Source organism: Euprymna scolopes, chromosome 43, assembly GCF_053919585.1.
Source record: "Euprymna scolopes isolate OS-2025 chromosome 43, ASM5391958v1, whole genome shotgun sequence".
Classification (NCBI taxonomy): domain Eukaryota; kingdom Metazoa; phylum Mollusca; class Cephalopoda; order Sepiida; family Sepiolidae; genus Euprymna; species Euprymna scolopes.
Window position 1 is genome coordinate 13,938,417 of NC_136524.1, and position 25,183 is coordinate 13,963,599.

Here is a 25,183-nt window from a genome sequence, read left to right on the forward strand (position 1 = left end):
TCATCTACATATGGAAAATCTTGGAAGGAAAGGTCCCAAACGTAACAATAGTAGAAAGAACCTACCAATGGCAAGGAAGGTTCTGCTATATATAAAACCACACCTGGGACTACACAGAGGATCAAGTCCCTCATCCACCACAGCTTCACCTACAGTTGCACAAGAACATTTGACTGTATTCCAGTTGCAATAAGAAATATAAGAAGAGTGTCTCTCGACACTTTCAAAAAAGAACTGGACATCTGGCTGGACAAGATACCTGACCAGCCACCAACACCAGATTACTCTAGTCCCAACCTCAATCGTCTAGTGAACTGGACCTCTGTATGAAGTGGACAGCCTGGGTGCAGTGGAACTCCAGCTCAGTTGTGTCAATAGCCAACAGAAGAACACAAACTACAACTACATCTATATTATATATACAATATTTCAAAATATTATGTTGTTTTATAGATTTAAATAATGGTGAGCTGTTTTGATGGTAAAATATTGTTTGAGTTTAACTTTTAAAATCTAATAAAATAACTTTTAAAATCGAGAAAAAAGGTAGAAGATTTAGTCTTTTATTCTTTCAAGTCTTTACATTACTCTGTGCCAAACTGAGCCTATCATATACCCGGCATTTTCTAATCTGCAAGAAGCAGGCAGATCATACTCAGCAAGTTTCTTAAAGTTCAGTTCCTCCAAATTGGTAGAGTCAGAGCGACCAGGATCTCCAATTAAGATACTTGTTCCTCGTGGCAATGACGACAGCCAACTGTAGATTTCATGTGAAATAGTAGCATCATAAAACATGTCCCCAAAGAGGATAACATCACGATCCGATACCTCTTGCCCAATTAAATTTTTCACTTTGGTTTCCACAACAACATCATTCAAGGATGCATTCATTTCTATCGCTGTTATAGCAACTGCAAATAAAGCAGAAATAGTTTAAGATCTTTTAAGTTTGTAAAGCATTATATGAAATAAAATATAAAATTGGCTTTATTACAGCTAGTCACACTTTTTGCTCCTTGAGCATTTCAGAGTTTCCTTTCTTGCATATGCAACATCACTCCACATGCATACACACATAAATTCCTTGTTTAAACACGATGATTTAATAAATTTGTCCAGCATATAATTTTTCTTCGTTTTCATAATTTCAAAATTTTCTGTAATAATGGTCGCAATATTGATAATCTCCATATCATGATAGGATCTAATATAAAATAATCATCTTCGTATTATTTATACACACATATATATATATATATATATATATTGTCACGCATGCCTCCCCCGATTGGGGATATGGAGGGTGCTTACATAACAGGGGTAAAAAAAAAAAATAGAAAGGGGATATGAAAACTAAAAAAAAAAGGGAGAGAGGGAATCTTTTAAAAGAGTTTTCTTTTATAAAATATTTCAGGCGGACAAGTTCTACGAAGGGATATGACTCGTGATGTCCCATAGAATAGAATTTCCTTTCTTATAGAAAGGTTGAAACAAGGAACTTATGATTCAAATGGGATGCAAAAATAAACAAAGAGTCGAGAACAATAAATATGAAGAACAACGAAGACGACACAATTCAAACTTGATTTTCAGTTTGTTTTTATGTTATTTGTTATATCGTCTTCATAATGTAATCAGTCTGAGAGGGAGGTCTTTTAGAGAAAGATGAGAAAGTTCAAACAATAAACTCACAATTTTTGTTGGTCATTTTTTTTCTTTTTTTATCATGTCCTTTTCATGATATCTTTCGTTATTCATTTTTAGTTTCCAAGATGTTTTTTTCCGACTCTGTTCCCATGTGTGGAGGCGTGTCATGCCTTTCTTGAAGCGGCGAAGAAATGAGAATCGTCCCTACTAGAAGTGGCGGAAGGAGGAGGTTTTTGGTCCCTCCTGCCCTTTCCTTTTTCTCTGGTTCGAGTCTCAGTCTAAAAATAGATTTGATGAAATCCTTTTTTGTGGCTGATGAAATACCTGATAGCTGACTTTTGGCTTTCGGGACAGGACACAGTGTAGTATCTGTTCTGACACTATACTTCACTTTTTCTGTCCTCGCTCAGTGGAAGAGAAAGCTTTCATGACTGAGGTAATTTCCATTTTTGTTCACATCCAGGGTGCCTTCCTCTGGGGAGCTGGATTTCCCCACATCAAAACCGATCTTGTGTTCAACTCTGTCTTCGTGGGGAGGAAAGTAAATAGGAAATAGATCTGACTGTACAATCCCATCTCTTCAGTCCTACTTTATTATCAGGATTTAACAAAAAGAATGAATTGTGGACTCTTGCTCAGTTCAAACAAATATTAATATTTATTCTATTGCTAAGAGATAAGGATAAAATATATAATGTCGGGGTGGCCGTCTGTAGCAATATATATATATTTTTATTTTTTTTTTATAGATAAAATGGTTATTAATGTTTCTCTCTCTCTCTCTCTCTAGAATAGTATCTTGATTTCTTGTTTCTGGATTCACTCGTGTCAAAAAAACAAAATAAAAAATAAATAGCTGATGCATCGAAATGATCATGAGCCACTTGAAAGATCCAGCTTACATCGCTCATGGAATGTGAGGACTAAAGGACAAAATAAGGAAAGCGAGAGTTATGAAGTTGATGAAAGTAAAACCAAGATCCCTTTCTACTCTCCTAAATCTTTTAATACTGCTTCCATACCTGGTAAAGAACCACTTAGACAGTGTTTTTGTGGGGGGTTTTGCACAGTATAAAATCGATTCTAAAATTTAGTGTGTCATGATCTCTTCGCTACAGACCATTTCTCATGGAAGTGTCATTGCTAGTCTTTCTATTATTATTTCTATGGAACAACAACTAATTTTATTACAACTGCAAAGAACTTTCTTTTCTTCCTTGTATGCCTAACATCAAACGAAATTTCCATTCAAGAACTTCCCATCTGTGGAATTCATTTCCACAGATTTGCTTTCATGCAGACTACAACGTGGTTGTCTTCAAATCCAATGTTAGTAAATGCTAGTCATAAACTGTCCCCATATGTCTCAGATGCATAATATGTGAAAATTAGAAAAAAAGATTAATTCTGTGGCAGTCAACTGGACCACTTTTTGGAAGGGGGTCAGGTTTCATGTCGCTGTTCTCGCAAATCATGCATGCATAATTAACTAAAACTGTTTGAAAAGCTTATTTTCAACATCATGACATCATAAGCACTCGTGGTCTTGTAGGCAAAAGCGTTTACTCGTAACTTTTCCTTTCTTTCCCTCTTTCATGTTTTATGTTCGAGCCTGCCTACCAAGGCTCATTTCATTTTATTTTATTTTATTTTTATTTTTCACTCGCTGCTATTTTGATTGAAAGAAAAGTTGTTTTGAATTATTATTTTTTTTTTTTGGGGGGGGGGGGTCCAGCGCACAGGCAAGAAAAAGTACTCAATATCCAAAGAATAGCTTTTCTTCATATCTCTTTTGCCAAAATATCTGGTGGGTAGGTTGTCACATACTTCTTTTTTGAGACGATTCTGTTCTTTTAGTGGTCAATATCCTCAGTATAGCAGCTGGGCAATGCAGCTTCCTATTCCAGTAGTTTATTTCCAAGAACTGCAGGCTTGTGGAAATTTTTTTCTGATGATTGTTTTCCTCCTATTTATAACTTTGGTCTTTTTAAATCTAAGGTAAATAGGCATATTCTGTGTTTGCGATAATCAGTTTTCATTCTTTTTAGTTCCTTGCATCAAGTGGCTTCATACCTGATCTGGAATGACTCCCATAAAAAAAAGATCCACCTATTTCATTAACTCATATTTCTTATTGGCTTTTGAGTTAAAATGTGTTACCAATTAATAATGCATACATAAATACAACTTACATTTGTTGATTGTTCTGGGAATATGGGTAACTGCTACCAGAAAAAGTGAGTCTAATATAAGTGATGACTCATTAGTAAAAAAAGAAATAAAAGAAAACATTGTAAAGAGAAAAAAAAAAGAAAAGTTTATTTAATAAACATACCTGGATCAATATCATTAGCTATGGCATGACTAGCGTCTAATTTCTTGCTAACAATAGCTAAGGCTCCACAACCACTTCCAATATCCAATATAGATTTATTTACAACATAATGTCTGTTATCCAGTAGAAACCTAGCAAAGAAATAAAAGGAAAAACAATATCTTGGTATTTTTTAATGGAAAACTAAGTGTAAACCTAAGAAATATTTTCATGGTTTTAATTAAAATATATCTTTCTTGTACAGATGCTTGTGAGTTTGTGTAGGTGTCGAGAAAAAGAAAGGACAATAGTGAAGAAAATATTTTCATTTAAATATGAATTTTTTCTCACATAAGCCATTTGTCGTTAACAAACGTAAAGACGTGTAAAGAGGTACTTAATATAATATGCAAAGAAAGGTAAAATCATAAGAATACATGCAATGCAATATGGAATACATGTGTGCTGCTGGCTGCTAGAATCATAGATTATGAAGATACATCAATAATGACTTACATTTGTTGATTGTTCAGGGGGGGGGTCTGTGCAACTGCCATCAGAAAAGGAAGTCAAATACATCTGCTATAACAAGATAGCTGCCAATTGATCATGTCTCATGTCCTTGAAGGATCATCCAAAAAGAGAATTGTTTTTCTTCTTCTTCTTCTTCACTTCTGTCAGATGTAATGCCATAGCAGTCTTAATTTGAGAATAAGTTTTCTTACTTTCAGGCAGGAGAGCGCATTTTTTTTAAAGTTGAAAACATGAATGAAGAGAGATAACTCGAATGTCATTTAATTCTAAGGAAACAATAGCTCAATTTATAAAAAGTAAAATATCATATACCAATGTCACACTTTCACTTGCCAATGTATGTATAAACCATTATAAACCATCTGAAAACCTAGGTTCGTTCTGAACCGTGTGCTGAGAAAACCATTTAGATATTAATCTTAATTTATATAAACGTTTATTGAAAAGAGACGAACAGCCAAAAAGAATTAGAGGAGCAGATTACTTGCATGTGCACAAAAGAAAGTCAGACAGATGGATAACTCATTTCATTACACTTAGGGGTAATTTCTTGTTAAATCACCTAATCACCTAGACTGTGTCACTCATATCTCTCAGATTTTCTTCAGACTTTGCTCAGTTAATGGTATCATAAAAACCAGACAATTCTGAAAAGTTGAGCTTGAAACTCCAAGTGGTTTCCAAAATATTACATTTTTAAGATTTAAGGTAATTATATATTCTGTGCATAAAATGAAATCAAGATTAACTAGAACATTAAGAATTTTTTTTTTTTTTGCACAAGGAATTAAAAAACTGCCCTAAAAACCTCTAAAAATTAACTCAATTATTGTAGGTTTATCGAAATGTGGGTGTTTCAAATATCAAGTTTCAAAAAAATATGTGGCACTATTAGAAAATGGAAATTTTATTTTTTGTGTTCTGTACAGTTTGAACTCTGATACAAAAATGAAGTCTTGTTCTTTCTGCATTAACTCACCATTTAACTTGAAAATTGAACATTTTTTTTTTCTTATTGAGATACGTTGCAACTGTACGGTCTTGTTGTTTCCACTCAAACCCAAAATTCATTTTGCTATAGACACAAAATCAGAAGTTATTTATAAAGATGCATCATAGCATGTTTTCAAAACATCAAAGCAACAACTGTCCACAAATCAAAGCTGACACAATGGTTTTCAGCAGGTTAAAAGCATTTATTTTCAACTGCAATCTCAAAAGATCATAATTAATGTTTTAATCTAGCATAGAATTAATAGTTAATACTAATAGATGCTTACCAATTCATCATTCACACAAAGCAACTTCAATCTAGGAAGGTCTTTGGAATCTAATCACAATATGTATCAGAAACTTGACAACACACAGCATTAGTTAACAGAAAAGTCCTAATTCTCCTCCTTGACAATGCCCAATCATACATTGCTGAATCGACCTTACAGAAGTTGAACAAATTGGACTATGAAACTCTGCCTCAGCCGCTATACTTTCCAGACCTCTCACCTACCGACTACAACTTTTTCAAGCATCTTGACAACTTTCTACGTGAGAAATACTTAAAAAACCTAAGCGATATCAAAAATGCCTTCAGTGACTTCATCACCACCAGAATGCAAGATTTTTATGTTGCTTGCATAAATACACTTGTTGCGTTGGCAAAAGTGTGTTGATTCTGATGGTGCTTATTTCGATCAATAATTTTTGTTTGAGCTGAGATATGTTCATCTGAATTGTTAAAAATGAAAAGAACTCTCTTGTCAACCTGATATATACTTCTGGAGTAGAGATTCTCAGTTTGAAGATGCCTGTATGCTGTGATTGGTTTGATTGTAATCAGATTGGGAGATTAAAAAGTCATGAAACATGAACAAATGACAATCTTAAAAACAACGGTAGTTGAAAGAAACTATAAGGTGCATAAGGTGATTCTACAGAGGGAGCAGTTTTCTTCAAGCAAAGTTCCTTGACAGTTGCTTACACCCCTATTGTGTTTGACATCATCAGTGAACTGTTTCTCACCGATATAAATGATTGTACACTAAAAATAATTAAATTAAAAAAATCAGGCTTTCTTCAAGCAAAGTCCCATAACAATTGCTATGGGCCTGCCAGAGAAAGAAGGGATTTATTGAAGTCAAAGAAAATAAAAATAGTCTTTATTTGAACTTTTATAATAAAAATATGTTTATGAAACAAGATTTTTACCGCTAAGTCTGACAGGCCCACAACGCCATGTTTTACAGTGAGCTTAAGACTGGGAAACGTCCTCAACACAGTTCCATGAGGTGTTTAAAGGATTGCATAAAGAGACACCTATTTAGAACTGGAAAACACTAGCTTGATTGTTGGCCTAATGGATAAAGCTAGATGGAAATGGTACTGGAGTTTTTGAAAAGGAAAAATTTAGACATGCTGAGTTCAAGAGAAATCTCAGGAAAGGTAATATGTCAATTTTACCTAATGAAGTTGGAAATGTGATTGGATATTTCTCTTGAAAGATGCTCACATCAACCACAAAAAAATCACATGCTGTAGACAAAGGAAGCAGAAACCTTCCACTCCAATTGGAAGAAACTTGTGTGTGGTCTGTTTGAATAAATGCAAAAAATTAGTTGGATTACAGAAGCATAAACAGATTACTGCATAAAAAAATTCAATGAACCCCATTTCATCACTTGAATTTGTCTGCCACATATGTGTCAGACCACGCAAGTCGTCAGCTTGCCTGAAAAGTCACCTTCAGACCCATGGATGTAGTTTGGGTATCAATGACAATACATACAACAATTACAATAGGTGGTGATGAACACTGAGATAGCTAGCATCTGTTAAGGCAAAGTGACTGCCAGGTGTGTATGTTCAGAAAGGTGAATAGGCTGGGCAAAGTAGATGAGAGGGAAGAGGGAGGAAAAAAGATAAAGGGATAGAAGTTATGTTGCATTTTAATACTGAGCAATATCGGGTACCCTTTCTAGAAAGCATATGAAAATTTAGTCTGTAGTGTTGAATTATTCATGGAGATATTCATTGAGTACTGCCCAATGGAAGTGTAAAGAGAAGAGATAATAATAAACAGATGTATATAAGGATGTACACAAGCATAAGAATAATAATGTTACAAAACAGACATGTCAAGCTAAAGGACCAGTTTGTGTTGTCATAAGCGCCACACTCCTACAATTATAATTGGAGTCATTAAATAAAAATTATTGCAAAACGTTTTTCTTTTAATTTAAAAACATTCAATAGTTTGATCGTATTCAAAACTGCAAGTACAATCGTAAATATGGTTTAACAGAATAATATAACAAAAGAAATTAGTATGATATAAACGTGTTCTTTATTTTAATATAATGAAAATTTAAATTAATGGTTCAATTCTGTCCGGATGAACCAGCAACAAATCCAATGCACATAAATTACAATAGTTAGAAATGGACAAGTGTTCAAACATTTTTTATGTTTTGTCCTGAGGTTTGACACTTGTTGATAACAATCTTTCATATACCAGGCTGAAATTCAATCAGCCATAGACAAGATGCAATCTTATGCTTCAAAGATCAACATGAATATAAATGCAAATTAGACAAAGTTACTTATGGCAGATCTCTTTCGAAATAAAAAAAACAACTGGTGGTTCTTTACACAGAAACCTTGGAAAGGTCAATCGGTTCAAATATCTTAGTTCCATCATCACTGCAACAAGTCAAGGGGAAGAAGACATCCTTAACCATATCAACAATGCTTGCATCACCTTCTCTTGACTTCGATCACAGCTCTGTGATCATGATTGGTCCAGTAGTGTGGGTTGTAGGAGAGTATGTATACATAGATCTTGAAAAGTGTGTGGACCATCTCGAGGTGGGGGATCATCATGATGTCAGGTTTGGTTATGATCGGTTCAATGGTGTGGGCTGTAAGAGAGTTGTAGGCACACACACGAACACTACTACTTTATATATATATAGATGAATAGTTAATCTGAAAATGTTTGTACTCATAATACACGTTTATTTTATTACCTCAAATACATTAGTCTGGCAGAGAGAGAGAGAGAGAGGAATCCTATCACTGGCTATTTTTAAGACTTTTTTTTACATGCAGTTTTAAGACTTTTATTTACATGCATTTTTAAGACTTTTTTTTACATGCAGTTTTAAGACCTTTTTTACATGCAGTTTTAAGACCTTTTTTACATGCAGTTTTAAGACTTTTATTTACATGTATTTTTAAGACTTTTTTTACATGCATTTTTAAGACTTTTATTTACATGCATTTTTAAGACCTTTTTTACATGTAGTTTTAAGACTTTTTTACATGCATTTTTAAGACCTTTTTTTACATGCATTTTTAAGACTTTTTATATGCATTTTTAAGACTTTTTATATGCATTTTTAAGACTTTTTTTGCATGCATTTTTAAGACCTTTTTTTTTACATACATTTTTAAGACTTTTTTTTTTCATGCAGTTTTAAGAAATATTTTTACATGCAGTTTTAAGACGTTTTTTTTTTTACATGCATTTTTAAGACATTTTTTTTAGATGCATTTTTAAGACATTTTTTTTAGATGCAGTTTTAAGACATTTTTTTTACATGCATTTTTAAGACATTTTTTTTAGATGCATTTTTAAGACTTTTTTTAGATGCATTTTTAAGACATTTTTTTTAGATGCATTTTTAAGACATTTTTTTTAGATGCATTTGCATTGATTGTAAACAAATTCTATATAGTTTCCACCATGCTAATCGATACTTTCATGAAAAATGTCTATTCGGTTAGTATATGTCATTTTTAAACTTGACAACTTATATTCTGTCTTCTTCCTCCCCAAGGACCCCTCAAGATATAACACTGACAGTTCTTTTTAAAAGGCATACAGACAGAAACAAGGAGTTAAAAGATTGATGTAAAGAAATCGCTTTAAGAATATAAAACCATAACATAAGCAGAAGGAAATATAATCTTGATAAGTGCTGTCTGTGAATGTTATTAACTCTCATAGTAAAAGTATTTGCTGAATGTCGACAGTTCTCTATCTTGAAGTTGCCTCATAAAAAGAACTGAAGAACACTTGTGTTTGAAATTTTAAAGACTTCATAGCCTAGTTCCCTTTTCTCTTTTCTGCAACCTCTTTCTCACAGAAGAGAGATGCTGCAAGCCTGTCTCTACTTTATCATTATTTTCATGGCAAGTGCTCGTCTCTCCCCTTGCTTGACTTTTACGAAAAACACTCGTCTAGCTGAAACCACTATCAACAATTTCCCCCACTCTTTATCTGTACCTAAACGTAGATTCCATGAACAAAGCTTCTTTCTTAGAACTACATGCCTGTGGAACTCTGTTCCATTTTTCTGCTTTCCAATTGACTACAATATAGTCGTCTTCAAGTTCAACATAAACAAGTTCTTGATGAGCAGTTCCCTTAAATAATCCAATTTACCAAATTTCCACTACCAACGATTACTACAATATTTTCTGATTGACTTCCATACACTCATTAACCTTTATTCTCGAGTGGCCTCCAGGCCTTCATATGTGGTGACTCCTTTATATAAAAAAAAAAAAAAAAAATAAGGCTGTACACCAAAGTCAGGATCTATAAAGCCCTGATCCACACCATTTTCCTTTATAGCTGTGAGTCTTAACCTATGTGGGCAAGCGACTTATGTAAACAGAAGGTATTTAACTATCACTGCCTAAATCTGACGCATTCTCTGTGTCCACTGGCAACAATTTATCTTTAACAGTGAAAAACGCTTACTGTAAGATCCACTCCCTCCAAAAATCTCTCCTTGCCAGAGACCATCGCTGGTTTGGCCACACCTTTCAATGATACCCAGGTGATTTCATCTATAAAGTAAAGTTATTGACCCAGCATCACCACCAGGCTGGAACAAATGCTACGGTGGCCAACTCAAAATCTGGCTCAGGATGCTGAACTCATTCTTGGCCTTCACTTTTACAAGATCCATCGCTGAAACCACGAACGGCTTGCAGTTAATAGAAGTAGCCTTGAATTGTCGTGCCCAGTCAGGCAGTGTTTGAGACATTGTGAACTTGTCCAACAGACCTAGAGTGAATGCCATAATCATCACCACGACTAATTAGTAAACAAATGGCAAGTCATGATCAGTGGATTCAATGTCAAAATAAACTTTCCTAAAGCGAGGATAAATAAGAAATTCTCACTATTTTTCCGACATTCTAAGTAGCGGGGAGAAGGAACATCAATGTTTCTCCTCCTCACAACATCTTCAAAGTTGCTGTTTATGCAAGCCACAAATAAGTTTATAATGAACCGCATGCAGCCCATAAGCCACATGGTTAACATGCCTGCTCTCTGCAATTTTTCTCAGCCATATTCTTGTTGTGAGTGTCTTCAATTCAAGATTTTTGTGAACCCCTGTTTATGTGAATTTGTATCCCCCATGCTCCTACTTTTCTGTCAACTTGATACACGTAGTCTCAATATATTATAGCATTGAAACATTAAATTCAGTTAGACATCAAAGAATTTGATATTTTTTGAACACTTATTTACAAAATATATCCAATGAAAGATAATTTACAATTAAGTATGAACATTTAACAATTACAATTAAATTGTAAATGCATAACTTAAAAGGAGTTTAATGTTTCTTTTGAAAAGAAATTCAAAACTGAAAGCAACTATTAGCTGTCCATCCAACGTTTTATTGAAATAAAAAAAATGACTATATGATTACATTCTCAAAGTAAACAAATTTTTAGTTTGATTATTGATATGCATGAATTCATAATAAATATGAATGAATTTAGTGTCTCTAAATGTTATTTAACTAATTTATTCGATAAAAATGAAAACATTAAAAAAAGTAAAAGTTTGATATATCTAATTATCATTAAATTTTTTTTTCATTTGATTGTAACATTTTGTAATTATCAGTGAATAATCTCTTAAATGTGTGAGAACTCCTAGTGAGTACAAATAATGGTGATAATAATATTAGAACAGACGGTTGTGTGATGAAAGCAGTACATCAGTACATTGGTAACTATATAAACGACTGCATTTTGAACATGCAGACAAGTGGTACAGATATAAACCAGAGATAGTCCTGGAAAGCAAAAGCCACAAAATCATCTGGAACATGGAGGTACAAACAGATAATCTCATCCAGCAAGAAGATTGGACATCATCTTAGTTAACAAGGAAAATCTACCAAATCATAGATTTTGCTGGTCCAATTCACCATTGGGTGAAGAATAAAGAGATAGAAAAATGAAACCAATGCATAGAATTTACCAGAGAACTGAAAGAAATATGGAGCATGACAAAGTAAATACAGTAATGGGAGGAGTACTAAAATCAGTCTCAACTGAAAAAAAAAAAAGAATAGAAGAAATTGGAATCAAAGGAAAGACTGAGATTCTACAATGGACAACATAAAAACAGATGAAATCTTCGCAAAAATTCTGGAATGTAGCAACCAACCCCCAGAAAAATATGAACAATAACCAGCCACAAGGAAACTGCAACAGAAATAAAAACAACCCAAGGGAACTGAAACTGCTAAACCTATTTTATATTAATAAATATCAATAATAAATGAATTGAAAAAAAAAAATTAAATTACAAATATAGAAATGAAAAAAGAATAATTCTCGGCTCCACACTTTGTATGGAGCAAAGAATTACGTTTTTTTTCTTTCAAGCACGATGGAAAAACCAAGGTGAGAGAGAGAGCACTAATCAGACTTCCACTGAAAAAATGTAAAGAGAAATAATGTCATTTAAATCCCAGTGAAGACCAATGATTGTTAATAGCATGAAATTAATAGTAAATGGCTGTTGCAATAACACAAAGTCATGTGCAACGGTTTTCGAAATAGGTGGAACATATTGGAAATCTTGAGAGACTTGTTGTCACCCAGAGTTTAAGTAATACTATCGATTATTAAAAGCAAAAAGCACAAAATCGTCTGGAACATGGAGGTACAAATAGATCTATCCAGCAAGAAGTTGGAGATCATCTTAGTAAACAGGAAAAAATATATAAAAAATTCTCCCTATTTTTCCAACATTGTATTTTTTAAAGCTGTCTGTGCAGGCCACAAATAAGTTTGCAAGAAACTGCATGTTTATAACAAAGAATAATTTGTATTATTCCAACTACTGTTCTCATCTTCGGTGTCATTCTCACAATTTTTGCAGCGAATATTTTTCAGGTGTATTTTATTTCTGTCAAACTCAGGAATCTGTATGGGATTTCAAGCGGAATCCTTTACTCAATCCATCAAAGGCAACTTTGCCCTCATTACTGTGTAGAAATCAAAAACAATTCAAAGGGCAATTTACTTACAGAGTATTGTTTTTAATATGGCTGTTTATAGGCGATTTCTTCCTTCAAATTTCATATAGTGTTATATAATATTCACTATTAATGATTCTTCTCTTCTCAAGATAATCATTTAACAAAATACCTTGCGCATCCCAAAATACTAAGATCAAAAATGTTGCCTGCTCATGCTTGTGTTTTTTGGCGGCTTTCATCTGCTGTTCAGATGACTTTTAATTTGACTCCAGAGTGAAGTAAGATTCACCCCTTGTTACATATTGACCGCATTTCTCAATTAAGGTGAAAGCACAAAATGGAAACAACACCCCCACTTTTCTCCAAAATTGCTTACTTATTTATTAAGTAATTTTACATCCCATATTTTTTAAAAATAACTCTCTTTATTGAAGTATGTTATATATTTTGGTAAACTGTTTAGATATTAAAAAAATATATATTTATTCACAAAAAACAATGAATGTGTTGCATTTTGTCTCAGCTTAAAAAAAGTGTTTGTTTTATTTATCTAGATATTTTGAAAATATATTTATTTATAGAAGTGTTAAATATTGTTTTGAATTCTAATAAAATTATTTGTAAATTTTTTATCAATTAATGTTTATTTCTTTTGTCAAACATATTTGCATTTTTTTTCAAATATAGTTACGTTTTTTACATTCATTCATTTTTTTCATGTTTCTGTTATAGGATATTTGGGGTGTGAGTCAGTGTTCACCAATTCATAATCGAGATCTATCAATTTTTAAGACCAAGGTTACAGATGCAGGAATCTCTAGAAGTCGAAAGTAGTAAAGTATCACCGGAACTGCTAAAGGTAAATTTAATGAGATCTCCGGTTTACAGAAGGCTTTCACCAAATCACATCCCCACCTATATAAAATAAAAAGACGTGAATGACTTCGGAAAAATAACAACATTCAACAAAAGACTCTAGATTATTGTACGATCGAAGAAATAATAACATTTATTAACCTGTTTAAGAAACAGTAATTCAGATCATTCTAACATTAAGGGATTTTGCCACAAATGTACATTAGACAGTCTTTGCTAATAAGTGTTCTGTAGTAAAGGTAAAATGTTTATGATTACAGATTTTCATGAACAAAGGGACACACGTGGTTATTTTCTGGAGGGAAAAGAAAATCATTAATTGCTTAAGTGACGTGTATGTGTGTGTTCATTACATATGAAAACAGCAGTTTGAAATAACTTGTTGAAAAAAGTTAATTCTCGTTCGATATGGTAACTTTCCATGCTGAGAATTTAGGTGCATGACACGCGAAAAGTCATGTTGGTGATTTAACGTCCCACAGGACAAAGTCGAGCAGCAATGATGTTTATTCATATAATTGCATTCTGGACTGGTTTAATTTACGTACTCAAAAGCTTATATACCTGTTTTCTAGAACATTCCAAACTATTTGTTGTATCACTGCGTGCGAAATGTAACGTACTTCCTTTATCGCATGTTGTCAGAAATTTAATTTCTTCCTTCTTTTCGTCGTTGTCTTTTATCTTTCCTCCCTTCTTTCCTTCTTTAACTTTACGTCTTTTTAACGAGCTGCTGCTGCTGCTGAAAGAATCACGCCACAATTGGTTCTACTAAGAGATATTTTTTCCCGCGAAAATTCAACAAGTGCACTAGAGAGCGGAGCGAAAGTCAGTTTTGGACAGAGATTCCACGAGGGTAACACGCAAGTTACGAGCTCTGGTCCTACTCAGACATTCAAGTCTTAAAAATAGTAAAAGTTATTTCATTGTTCATAGGAATGAATAATGAGTTTCAGTAAGAGTCGAATCAAGTTGGTTGACTCGAAAAGAAAAGAAAGAATCAATTCTAAGAAGAATTGATCTATAAACTGGACGCACGAGATGCGATTAAATGTCGGCATGTGGAAACCGAAATGTCTTTCCATGTTGTAACCAGTGAGAATTTCATCTGACAAGAAGGACGAACGAAGGTTTTACCAAACAACATTGAGTTTTCAAATTCAAGGATTATTTTCAAAAGAACTTTCAAGGATTCTGTCACTGAAGTGAGGACAGATCGATTTGGAGTGGCGTGAAGAAAATATATATGTAAAAAAAAAGGACTCACACACATACATATAAAGATAAAAAAAGAAAGGTTAAAAAAAACGAAATCATTGTTTTACGCAGTAAGTTCTCTTATTCTAATTTTCTCTTATTTCTGTACTCTCTCTCTAGTGTTAATTAAGCCTTTAGTGCTTGCCATAAGGACATTTTTTGGCAGTCGAATTGGTGAACATATAAACTGTATTTTCTCTTGTAAATTGAGCATATAAACTGTATTTTCTCTCGTAAATTGAACATATAAACTGTATTTTCTCTTGTAAATTGAACATATAAACTGTATTTTCTCTTGTAAATTGAACATATAAACTTTTTTCTCAATAATTGAACTTTGCAGCTTTGCTGCCTTCTTTCCCCAACCCTTATGCTTTCTTTTTCCCTCAATAAAATGTCAATATTTTTTTTATTCTTAAAAGTATTTCCTTGTCTTTATTTTTTCATGTCCTGATTTTTCTAGGCTTATTAACATGAACCACGTGGGATAACCTTCACGGGACTCAGTGAATAAATTTCCCACAATGTGTGCGGTTAGGCAAATTATGAAGTCGTAAGATTGCGCGTGCTTCAGACATGTGTGCATGTTGAAAACGGTGATTGCTATGAAATGTCTCTGCTGAAGATTTGTTCTGGCCATATATAGTGGTTATTATACTGTAAATAGATATATTTTTTAAATATCTAATTAGTTTGCCAAAAATAAATAAACATTGATAAAAAAAAGTTTAAGAAGTCAAAACAATATTTAGCGACACATTTATTGTTTTGTTGCATGTTTCTGTAAATAAATATATTTTTAATATATTTAAATAGTTGGCCCTCTTGCTGTTTAAATAAACGAAAATATGAGAAAAATACTGGGACATATTTTGGGGGTACACCGTCTGTAAGACTAATTTGATTGACTATTGAAATTGACGTAATTATTGTAAAAGCAATATTGAAATTGACGTAATAAAATTAAATTGAAACAATATTAAAAAATAGAATATTTTTTTATTTAATGATTTTTATTAAATACAGAAACACACAAATAAATATTATTACAAATGATATTGTTCTTGGATACACGATAATATACGAGGAAATACCTGACTCGATTTCCTTCTCCGCCACACAAATTCCAACAAATGGAGATTCAACATGGTTAATTAAAAAATAATTAAATTTTTGAACAATAATATATATATTTTTTTAAATTCTGTTACAATAATTACGTTAATTTCAATAACCAATCAAATTGCATTTTTACAGGCGGTGTACACCCAAATGAATTTAGGAAAACTCGTTTCGGGAAAACTCGTCTCCGGAAAACTCGACCCCGGAAAACTCGACCCCTTTCGCTAGGTAGGAAAACTGGTCCCTTATTGAATAAATATCGATTGAAAACACATTTTATGATCGTTCTTGAAGGAGATATTGTTTTTAAAGATAGACTATAGCCCCCCCCCACCTAATATTTTTTAAAAATATTTTTACTTGTTTAATGTTTTTTTTTTGTTTTTTTTTTAAAAATAAAATCGATTTTCTAAGTGTCCGTTTTCTACCTAACTGGTTAAGTTCTTAGTGGTTTCACTTATTTTAAAGCGTTTATTATGTTCATAAACGAGACCGCATTTTTTTATATTAATATAAAAAGAATTTACTTATTTACTGTTGATTATAAAAGGGTAAAATCGATTTTTCTATCTTGCCGACTATGTTGTTTAATTTATTTGGAATCGTTAAAAACACAGAAAACAAACAAAAAACATGTCGAGTGTTACGTGAGAACGAGAAATAATGTCCGGTATATCACATCTTAGAGGTCTTGATAATCGCTAAAAAATAGAAAATTAAAGAAATTACTGAGGGAGATTTGGTTTTAAAAAGAAAATAATAAATTTTAATATTTTTTAAAATATAATTTTGAGAGGGGGGGAGTAAAAACTATATCTTCCTCCGAAAAACAACCAACAAAAAATGAAATTAAAAAGATTCTTGATAAACAATAGCGGAGTTTTCAATAAAATTGATTAATAAATTTATTTAGTGATTACTTTTTCTCTTAATGATTGATTTTAGAATTTTGAAGTAAAAATTAAAAAAATTAAAAATGAGTTAACGAGAGATTGTTAGCACATGGGACATGGCATCTCTCGCGCCAAAAAAATATTTCGCTTTTAATTTATTAGTTAATTTTTGCAAAATTTGACAGGACGACAATAAATGTTGATAATTGATAAAATTATAATTTTAAATAACGCATGAATGCATTTGGTATGAGAGAAAACAAAAATTAACAAAAAAAAAAAAAACCCATCATATAATTATGATGGTTTTTTTTTTTTGTTGTTAACAAAAAAGTAACGAAGAATCAAATCGCTCCCTGTTTTTTTTAATGTTTTGGTTTTGTTTTTATGACTCCAAAAACATTGTTAAAATAAGAACAAAAAAAAAAATATGTAATTAACTTTGTATGAACATAATAAACGCTTTAAAATAAGTGAAACCACTAAGAACTTAGCCAGTTAGGTAGAAAACAGACACTTAGAAAATCGATTTTATTTAAAAAAAAAAAAAAAAAAAAAAAAAACATTAAAAAGTAAAAATATTTTTTAAAAATATCATGGGGGGGGGGCTATAGTTTATTTTAAAAAAAAACAATATCTCCTTCAAGAACGATAATAAAATGTGTTTTCAATCGATATTTATTCAATAAGGGACCAGTTTTCCTACCTAGCGAAAGGGGACGAGTTTTCCCGAGACGAGTTTTCCCGGGACGAGTTTTCCCGGTACCCACCCGAATATGTCAAAATATTTCCTTCCTATTTTGGTTTATGTAAACTGAAAGAGGGCTAGAAATTCTTGTAGACTGAGGCAATTTTCATATTTATTCCAATCTAGAGCATCCATTTCTAGAGAGTTGAAGTTTTCCCACATTAAAAACCTACCCTGTGTCTAAATCTAACAAATATAAACAACAATAAAGCTTCGGTTACAAATATTTTTATAAATGAAGACACTTCATATTTTTTTCCGCTTTTTTTGCTTTCTTCGTGATCAGCAGCAGGAGCAGCACCCTCGTGTTGAAAAAGATTTTTCAACAGTTAATTTCTGCAGTCCTGTCGGCTGGACGAAAAAAAAAAAAAATTCTGCTTGAAAAGAACATGCGATATATATCAGACAGAATAATATTTTTTTTTATATATAGGAGGGATTTTTTTTTTTTCGTCCACCCAGAAAACTTTTTTAAAAGCATTTGTCAAAACGAGGACAGATGAGATCTTGAAAAAGAATCAAAACACAAATCTCACCTTGCTAAAGCCTGCCCACCTGGCCAATAAAACCCCCAAAAAGGGTTCGTAAAGAGAGAACATTCCTCTGTAGAATGCCATAGTCTACAGTTCGGTGTAATAAGCCTTAAACAGATTTCTGGAGTTAGGTGATTTCGAGTAACCTCTGTGTGTTCTATAATCCGTCGAACATTATTATTATTATTATAAAATCGCGGTAAGATTTTTTCAAGTACATCTACAACAAAATTCATTTTTGTTGAAAGTGATCTTGAAATTGAAAACATTTCCATGCAGACATTTATTTTTAGGCTTTAATAAAAACTATTTTTTTTAAACATTTGTGACATCAGAGATTTACGATTGGTTCCCTGAAACTATGTAGACCGATTATATCCAACAATTCAGCACACGAAGTTAAAACGCCGGAAATGGACTCGGTTTACCTAAATATGGAATGGAAATCACTAAACATGAAACGAAAAACGAGACCATAGAGAACTACTTCTTGTTTTATCATGAAACAATAACAATAAAAAAAAAAACTTTTATTTTTACATTTCTATAAATATTTTCTTGGTACTGGTCGCGATTAGAGTTCCCAGCCGAACAGTAACACCCTAAAAAAACACTGATTTCTCCCTTAGTTGCCATAGTAACTAAACGATCATGAATTTTTATCGACTTTGTTTTACTGTTTATGAATATTGAAAGAAAAGACATTACTACACATTTATTAATAATATCTCACTTTTAATCACTTTTATCGACTTTTTGTTTTACTGTTTATGTGTCAGTTTTATCGACTTTTTCTTTTCTTTTTTAAATATCATTTTCGTGTTTGTATTACTGTACACATGGATTCGAAAAAGTTGTCAAAAAACAAATATATAACAAATAAATGTTATCAAAGGCAAGATAAGTTACTTTTCTACCAAACTGGATATAATTTTCGTGTTTTTATTCCATTTAACATGTTTATTCAGCTCGAAAAACATGCAGTGTTTACCGATGTATTGGAAAATTCAAGATAGCGGCCGATTCTCTCGTTAACACGGTAAGTTCAGGAAAAGGTGTTATAAATAATAAACTAGACAAAATACTATTAAAAACCACCGAATCTATGTCAAGTTATGTCACGGTAACATATATTGAGCGAATTTCTAACAGTATTTTGTCTAGTTTATTATTTATTACACCTTTTTCCAAACTTACCGTGTTAAAGAGAGAATCGGCCGCCATTTTGAATTTTCCAATACATCGCTAAAAATTATGGTTTTCGAGCTGAATAAACATGTTAAATTGAATAAAAACACGAAAATTATATCCAGTTTGGTAGAAAAGTAACTTATCTTGCCTTTGATAACATTTATTTGTTATATATTTGTTTTTTGACAACTTTTTTGAATCTATGTGTACAGTAATACAAACCCGCATTTTCTTTTTAAATGACGACGTTTTTACTGTTTAGGAATATTAAAAGAAAAATAATTACTAAACATTTATTAATAAAAAAAATGGGTGCTAGTGCACTTATGATCCGCGCTATACTTTAAATCGTATTTCTAAGCTTAATTAAAATGTTTTTTTATTCAATTGTAAGGTTAAAACGTAGTCATTTAAAAAGAAAATGCTATTTAAAAAAGAAAAGAAAAAGTCGATAAAAGTGACACAAACAGTAAAACAGTAAAAAAAAAGTCGATAAAAGTGATTAAAAGTGAGATATTATTAATAAATGTGTAGTAATGTCTTTTATTTCAATATTCATAAACAGTAAAACAAAGTCGATAAAAATTCATGATCGTTTAGTTACTATGGCAACTAAGGGAGAAGTCAGTGTTTTTTTAGGCTGTTCGGCAGGGAACTCTAATCGCGACCAGTACCATTTTCTTTAATATTTAAAATGCAAGACAATAGTACGTATCCGAGATCTCCATTCCAAAACGGATACTATCCGCTTTTGACTGAAGATCTCCGAAAAAAAAATTCATTTAATTTGATCGAGTAGTTTGTTTTTTTTTGTTTTTTTTTTTATATATATATATAGCAGAAAAACACGTTCTTATGAGAGCGCATTGAAGTCAGCCATTATGGAAAATTTTTAACACGCCACAGGGAGATAATTCTATGTAAAGCGCCGACACTCCCTCGCCATTTTTATTACTAGCTTTTCTTCCTAAAAATCGAACCTTTTGCTCGGTATCATAAAAAATTATTTTTTCGCTGTAAAAAAAACCCTAAAAAAACCCAAACTATTTGATGAAATTAAGTGAAATTTTTTCGGAGAACTTCGTTCCATAACGAATGCGCACAATATACCTTTTTTTAATTTTTTTTTTTCGATATTTTCATTTTTGATTAAACTGTACAAGTACGGGGTTTCCTAGACATTTGTCTCCCAATTTTTCGTCTGCTAAAATTGTAATCATGTGATTACGGTGTAGCGACAATAAAATAAACCATTCATTCAAGTGTCGCTTGTTATAAATTTTGCTGAATACTGTTAAATTATGAATAAGTGTATGGTGGCGAGAAAGAAACAGACAAACAACATAACTTTAAGTGATTGATTCAATCATTTATTTTTAAGATAAACTAATAAAATAAAATAAAATAAAATAAAAGGTGTTGTCTTTTCAATAGCAGACTTGTTCCTGCTGTTTTGATGTGGCATCAATAGCAGTAGTCCTTGCTCTTGGTAGTATAAGCGTCAAAAGTAACCGCGTCCTGAATATTTGTTTTGAATTTTAAAATTGAAGAAATTATTTTAATAGTCAAATATGACACATAGCAAAAATTCTTTGTGAGGTCTGTGCAAGCCTGTTCTAGTCTCACACAAAACATGCGTTCACATCTCAAGCCACTTTTCTTGTCATACACATACACGCACACAGGCATACGCGCGCATATACACACACGTACATACACTCACATTCACGTGCATACACACACACGCTAACGTACACACATGTACGCACACATACGCGCACACATATGCACACATGGGCAATGTCATTTCCCTTTAAAAGAAATCCACACATGCGCAAAAGACCACCGGAAACAACTACAAAAGCAAGAGAACTGAGCTGTTTCCTTCTTTTCGATTCGGCTCCCAACCTGAGTGGTCAACGGACCAACCGCTCCCTCTGTGGCGCGCGCCCGCACGCTCCACGTCCCCTGCTACTATGTGTGAGGTAAGAGCCAACAGACAGTACGTACACCTTACACACTTTCTCTCTCCATGCCTTGGATTGACTTTCTCACTCTCTCGCTCTACAACAATAGACTTTCCTTCTCACCAGTTAACAGCGAGAGACACATGCCAAACTAAACACGTGCTGTACCCTTTTCTTTCATTTGTTTCTTCATGAAATAAATTCTAGTTCGTTTATTTCAATTTAACACGTTCATTTCTTTCTCAATTCAATTCATTTTTCCTATTTTGTAAGACTGGGGGGGGGGATATATAATATATCTACCAGTCCACTACAGGTCCAAGCAAGGAAAGCTGGGGATTTGACCTGTAGTGACCAGTGATGTTCCGGTTAAAATGCTGGGGATTGACCTGTAATGACTGGTAGTTTTCCAGTTAAGATGCTGGGGGTTGATCTGTGATGACCGGTGGCATTCTGGTGAAGATTTTGGGGATTGACCTGTGATTATCAGTGGTGTTCCAGTGAAGATGCTGCGATTGGCCCAAAAACTTACTAAAAAGCTTGCTACATGTTTGAATACCCTTTATGTAAAATTTCCTACCAAATAACTCTGTCAATTTTCAGTCTACAGACTCGAGATGTGACATAAGGGTTATTGAGTTTTGGGAAAATCTTTTTGATCAGTTTTCGGTCAAAAATTTGGCTGTTAAGTCGTCAAAGTTCAACGATTTGTCCTTTGAGAACACTACCAAACTCCTCCGCCAATTTTGGGTCTAAACACTTGAAATTTTAGATATAGGTTACTTGGACTTGGATCTAACTTCATAATTTGATTTGAGCCTAAAACAATAAATGTTAAGGGGTCATAATTGGGGTCAAAGTTTAAAAAAATTTTATCTCTGCGGTTTCTACCAAATTACTCAGACAATTTTGGGTCTAAACATTTGAAATTTTACATAAACAGTATTCAGACATGCAGCAAGCTTTTTAATCAGTTTTTGGGTGAAAATTTGACTGGCAAGAGGTTAAATTTTACAGAGTTGACCTTTGCAGATTCTACCAAACTCCTCTATCAATTTTGTGTCTAAAGAGTTGAAATTTTAGATGCAGGTTACTTGGACATTTTAATTTAATTTGAGCCCAACACAATAAATGTTAAGGGATCAAAATTAGTGTCAAAATGAAAAAAATTTGACATCTGCGGTCTCAACTAATTTTTCTCTCTTGTAGTTAAGGAAGCCTATTGTATAGAAAGGCATTACTATACTTATTCACAGTTTTTAATATATACATATGCATATAAAGTTATCAACAAGGCAGAACTGCTAGTTATATATATTAAAAAAAATCACTTTATTTTCAGTTGCGTGCACTTACGTTACTGAAATGGCTTTCAGAATGGACACCTCCAACCTACCCCTGTTAAGAACGGTTTTCAGAATAGACACCCTATTTTGGGGGGGGGGTAGTCCAAATATCTGCCCCAAATTTAACCTTGATAATTGCTGTCATGATCCCCACACACAAATACTGTGAACCAACCTGGAAATTTTAGGTGTGCAGTGTTGGTTGGAAAAAAGTGTAAATGTTGTGTACTTTGTATTTTTGTTTCTGTGCTGTAATAATAATGTTATTATTTTGAAAGCCATTCTGAACATGCTAGAGGTGTTTTTTAAATAATCTGTGCTTCCACCTTAAAATTTAATAATCACATGATTACATGTTCAATAAGAACGTTATTAAATTTTCCCTGTATAAAGTTTGCGAAGCCTTTATAATATACACAAATTGTTCATGTCAAAATGTAGAAAAAACTTATGTTTATATCAAGCGAGGTACCCGTGTTAACCTTAAAGATCCCCTTTTAGTCAGAGAGTGTGTGTCGGTCTAGAAAAAAAAAAGAGTAAAAAAAAAAAGAAAAAGGGAAGATTCCGTCATAAAGCAAAGAAAAATAAAAGGGGAAAAAGTAGCATCGTCGGTAACTATCTTGACCGCAAACTTCTATTAAATATTAGTTTTTTTAAACGCAAATAGGTCACAAATATGTAGGTAAACCAAAATGATTTTTTAAAAAAATACTTTCACAACTGTAGTTTCTATAAAATAATTTTGTGCTTATGCACTTTGATTTAACCCAACAGTATTTTTTACAAAAATAGTCATAAAAAATTTATATTGCTTAATATTCGAAAAACTACTTATTTGCAGACAATTAAAATGTGGTATGGTTTTTTTTTTAATGTAAATAGGTCACTAATGACGGAGGTAAATGGTAATATATTTTTACAAATAATTTTGCAACTATATTTTCTATAAAATAATTTCGTGCTTAAAACACAAATAAGGCCACAAATAACATAGGTAAAGCAAAATGAATTTTAAAACATAATTTCGCAACCGTATTTTCTATAATATAATTTTGTGCTTATGCACATAGATTACCCCCATGGTCATTTTTGTAATAAACAGTCATTGCCAAAAATGGCAGATGTACAAATTCCCTCAAACCATGTAATCATTAAAAGGGCCTCTTTACATTCGACACCAGTATCGCTTAATGTAAACAGAAGTTTGTTTATGGGTATATTAAAAATGTTTCACAAACTTTAAATGCGTAAAATTTAATCACGCTATTATTTCAAGCTTAAGGATGTGATTAAAATTTAATTTAAATTAACCATGTTGTTTAACAAATAAAAAAAGAAATAATGCAAGATAAAGTTTTAAAATGATTAAATGTGCTTTATTTTATAATGTAAAATTAAAAGAATTAAAAAGATATTGTGAAACTTGAATTTAACCCGAAAAACCTATTTACAAATAGTGCGGTACCAAAAATTCATAAGCACCAAATTTTACAATAAAGATTGTTCTCAGATGCATATGATGGCAGAGTGCAATATCATCTGCCATCATATGCATCCAAGAACAATATTTACAAAACAAAAACTTGGTGCTTATGTATTTTTGGTACGGTGCTATTTGTAAATAGTTTCATAAAAATTAATAAACATGTTGATAAATTCAAGTTTCACAATATCTTTTTTATTGTTATTAAATTGTAAGGCTGAAGCACAAAATAGTTACAAAACACCCACCTCATGTAAAGAATGACTTTCAAAATAATAACATTATTATTTCAGAACAGAACAAAAAAGTACTCACATTTTTTTTTTTTAATGTTCAATGTTTTTAATTTTAAAGTATAAAATAAAACACATTTCATTGGTAATTCTTTTTTGGCACACTAGCATACCAAAAAGAATGCCACACATCAAATTTCATTCCGTCATAAAAATAACTTTCTACAGAAAAAAAACCCTTATTTTTACATTTTTATCTAGCGAATAAGCATAAAATTATATATGAAAGACCATGTTTATTATTTTTAACAGAGCTGAAGTCAATGTTTTCGATTGTAAAACAAAACTAATTTTTTTGATAAATCTGTGTGGTGTACTGCTGAATTATTTTTTTTTTAAGAATAAAATTGAATAAAGTGTATTTTTACAAAAATGTTTAGACATTTACCTAGTGAATAAGCATAAAAATATATGTGAAAAAAAAGTTTATTATTTAAAAAAAAAATCAAAATTATGCAATGAGGATGAAGTTGGGATTATTTTTCTTTTCTTAAGCAAAACTAACTTTGTTTGATAAAATTGTTTGGCATACTGCTGATTTATTTTTTCTAAAGAATAAAATTGAATAAAGTTTATTTTTACAAGAATGTCTAGACATTTATCTAGTGAATAACCATAAAATATATATAAAAAAAATCACGTTTATCATTTTAAAAAACCAAAATTATGCAACAAGGATTAA

At 32.0% G+C, this 25,183-nt stretch overlaps 1 protein-coding gene across 2 annotated transcripts; it reads right to left on the minus strand.

The window, feature by feature from the left end:
- Nucleotides 1–541: 541 nt before the first annotated feature.
- On the minus strand, nt 542–18,653 carry LOC145268200 (electron transfer flavoprotein beta subunit lysine methyltransferase-like). Of its 2 annotated transcripts, none has more exons than XM_080123462.1 (3): nt 18,225–18,653; nt 3,983–4,113; nt 542–911 (listed from the first exon to the last, which is right to left on the minus strand). In XM_080123462.1, exons 1-3 carry the CDS (start codon nt 18,494–18,496, stop codon nt 580–582), a joined length of 735 nt encoding a protein of 244 aa, XP_079979588.1. In that variant the 5' UTR covers nt 18,497–18,653; the 3' UTR covers nt 542–579. The 2 variants fall into 2 exon arrangements, with proteins under 2 accessions (XP_079979588.1, XP_079979589.1); XM_080123463.1 differs by lacking the exon at nt 18,225–18,653 and adding an exon at nt 4,478–6,480.
- Nucleotides 18,654–25,183: the final 6,530 nt, after the last annotated feature.

Bases quoted from the DNA above. Each gene is read 5' to 3' on its own strand.
- LOC145268200 (XM_080123462.1), bottom strand. From the start codon at position 18,496: ATGGAAATGTTTTCAATTTCAAGATCACTTTCAACAAAAATGAATTTT. The intron at 4,114-18,224 runs GTGAGATTTGTG...TTTCTTTGCTAG, and splicing joins GGTGGGCAGGCTTTAGCAAG to GTTTCTACTGGATAACAGAC. The intron at 912-3,982 runs GTATGTTTATTA...CTTTATTTGCAG, and splicing joins AGCTAATGATATTGATCCAG to TTGCTATAACAGCGATAGAA.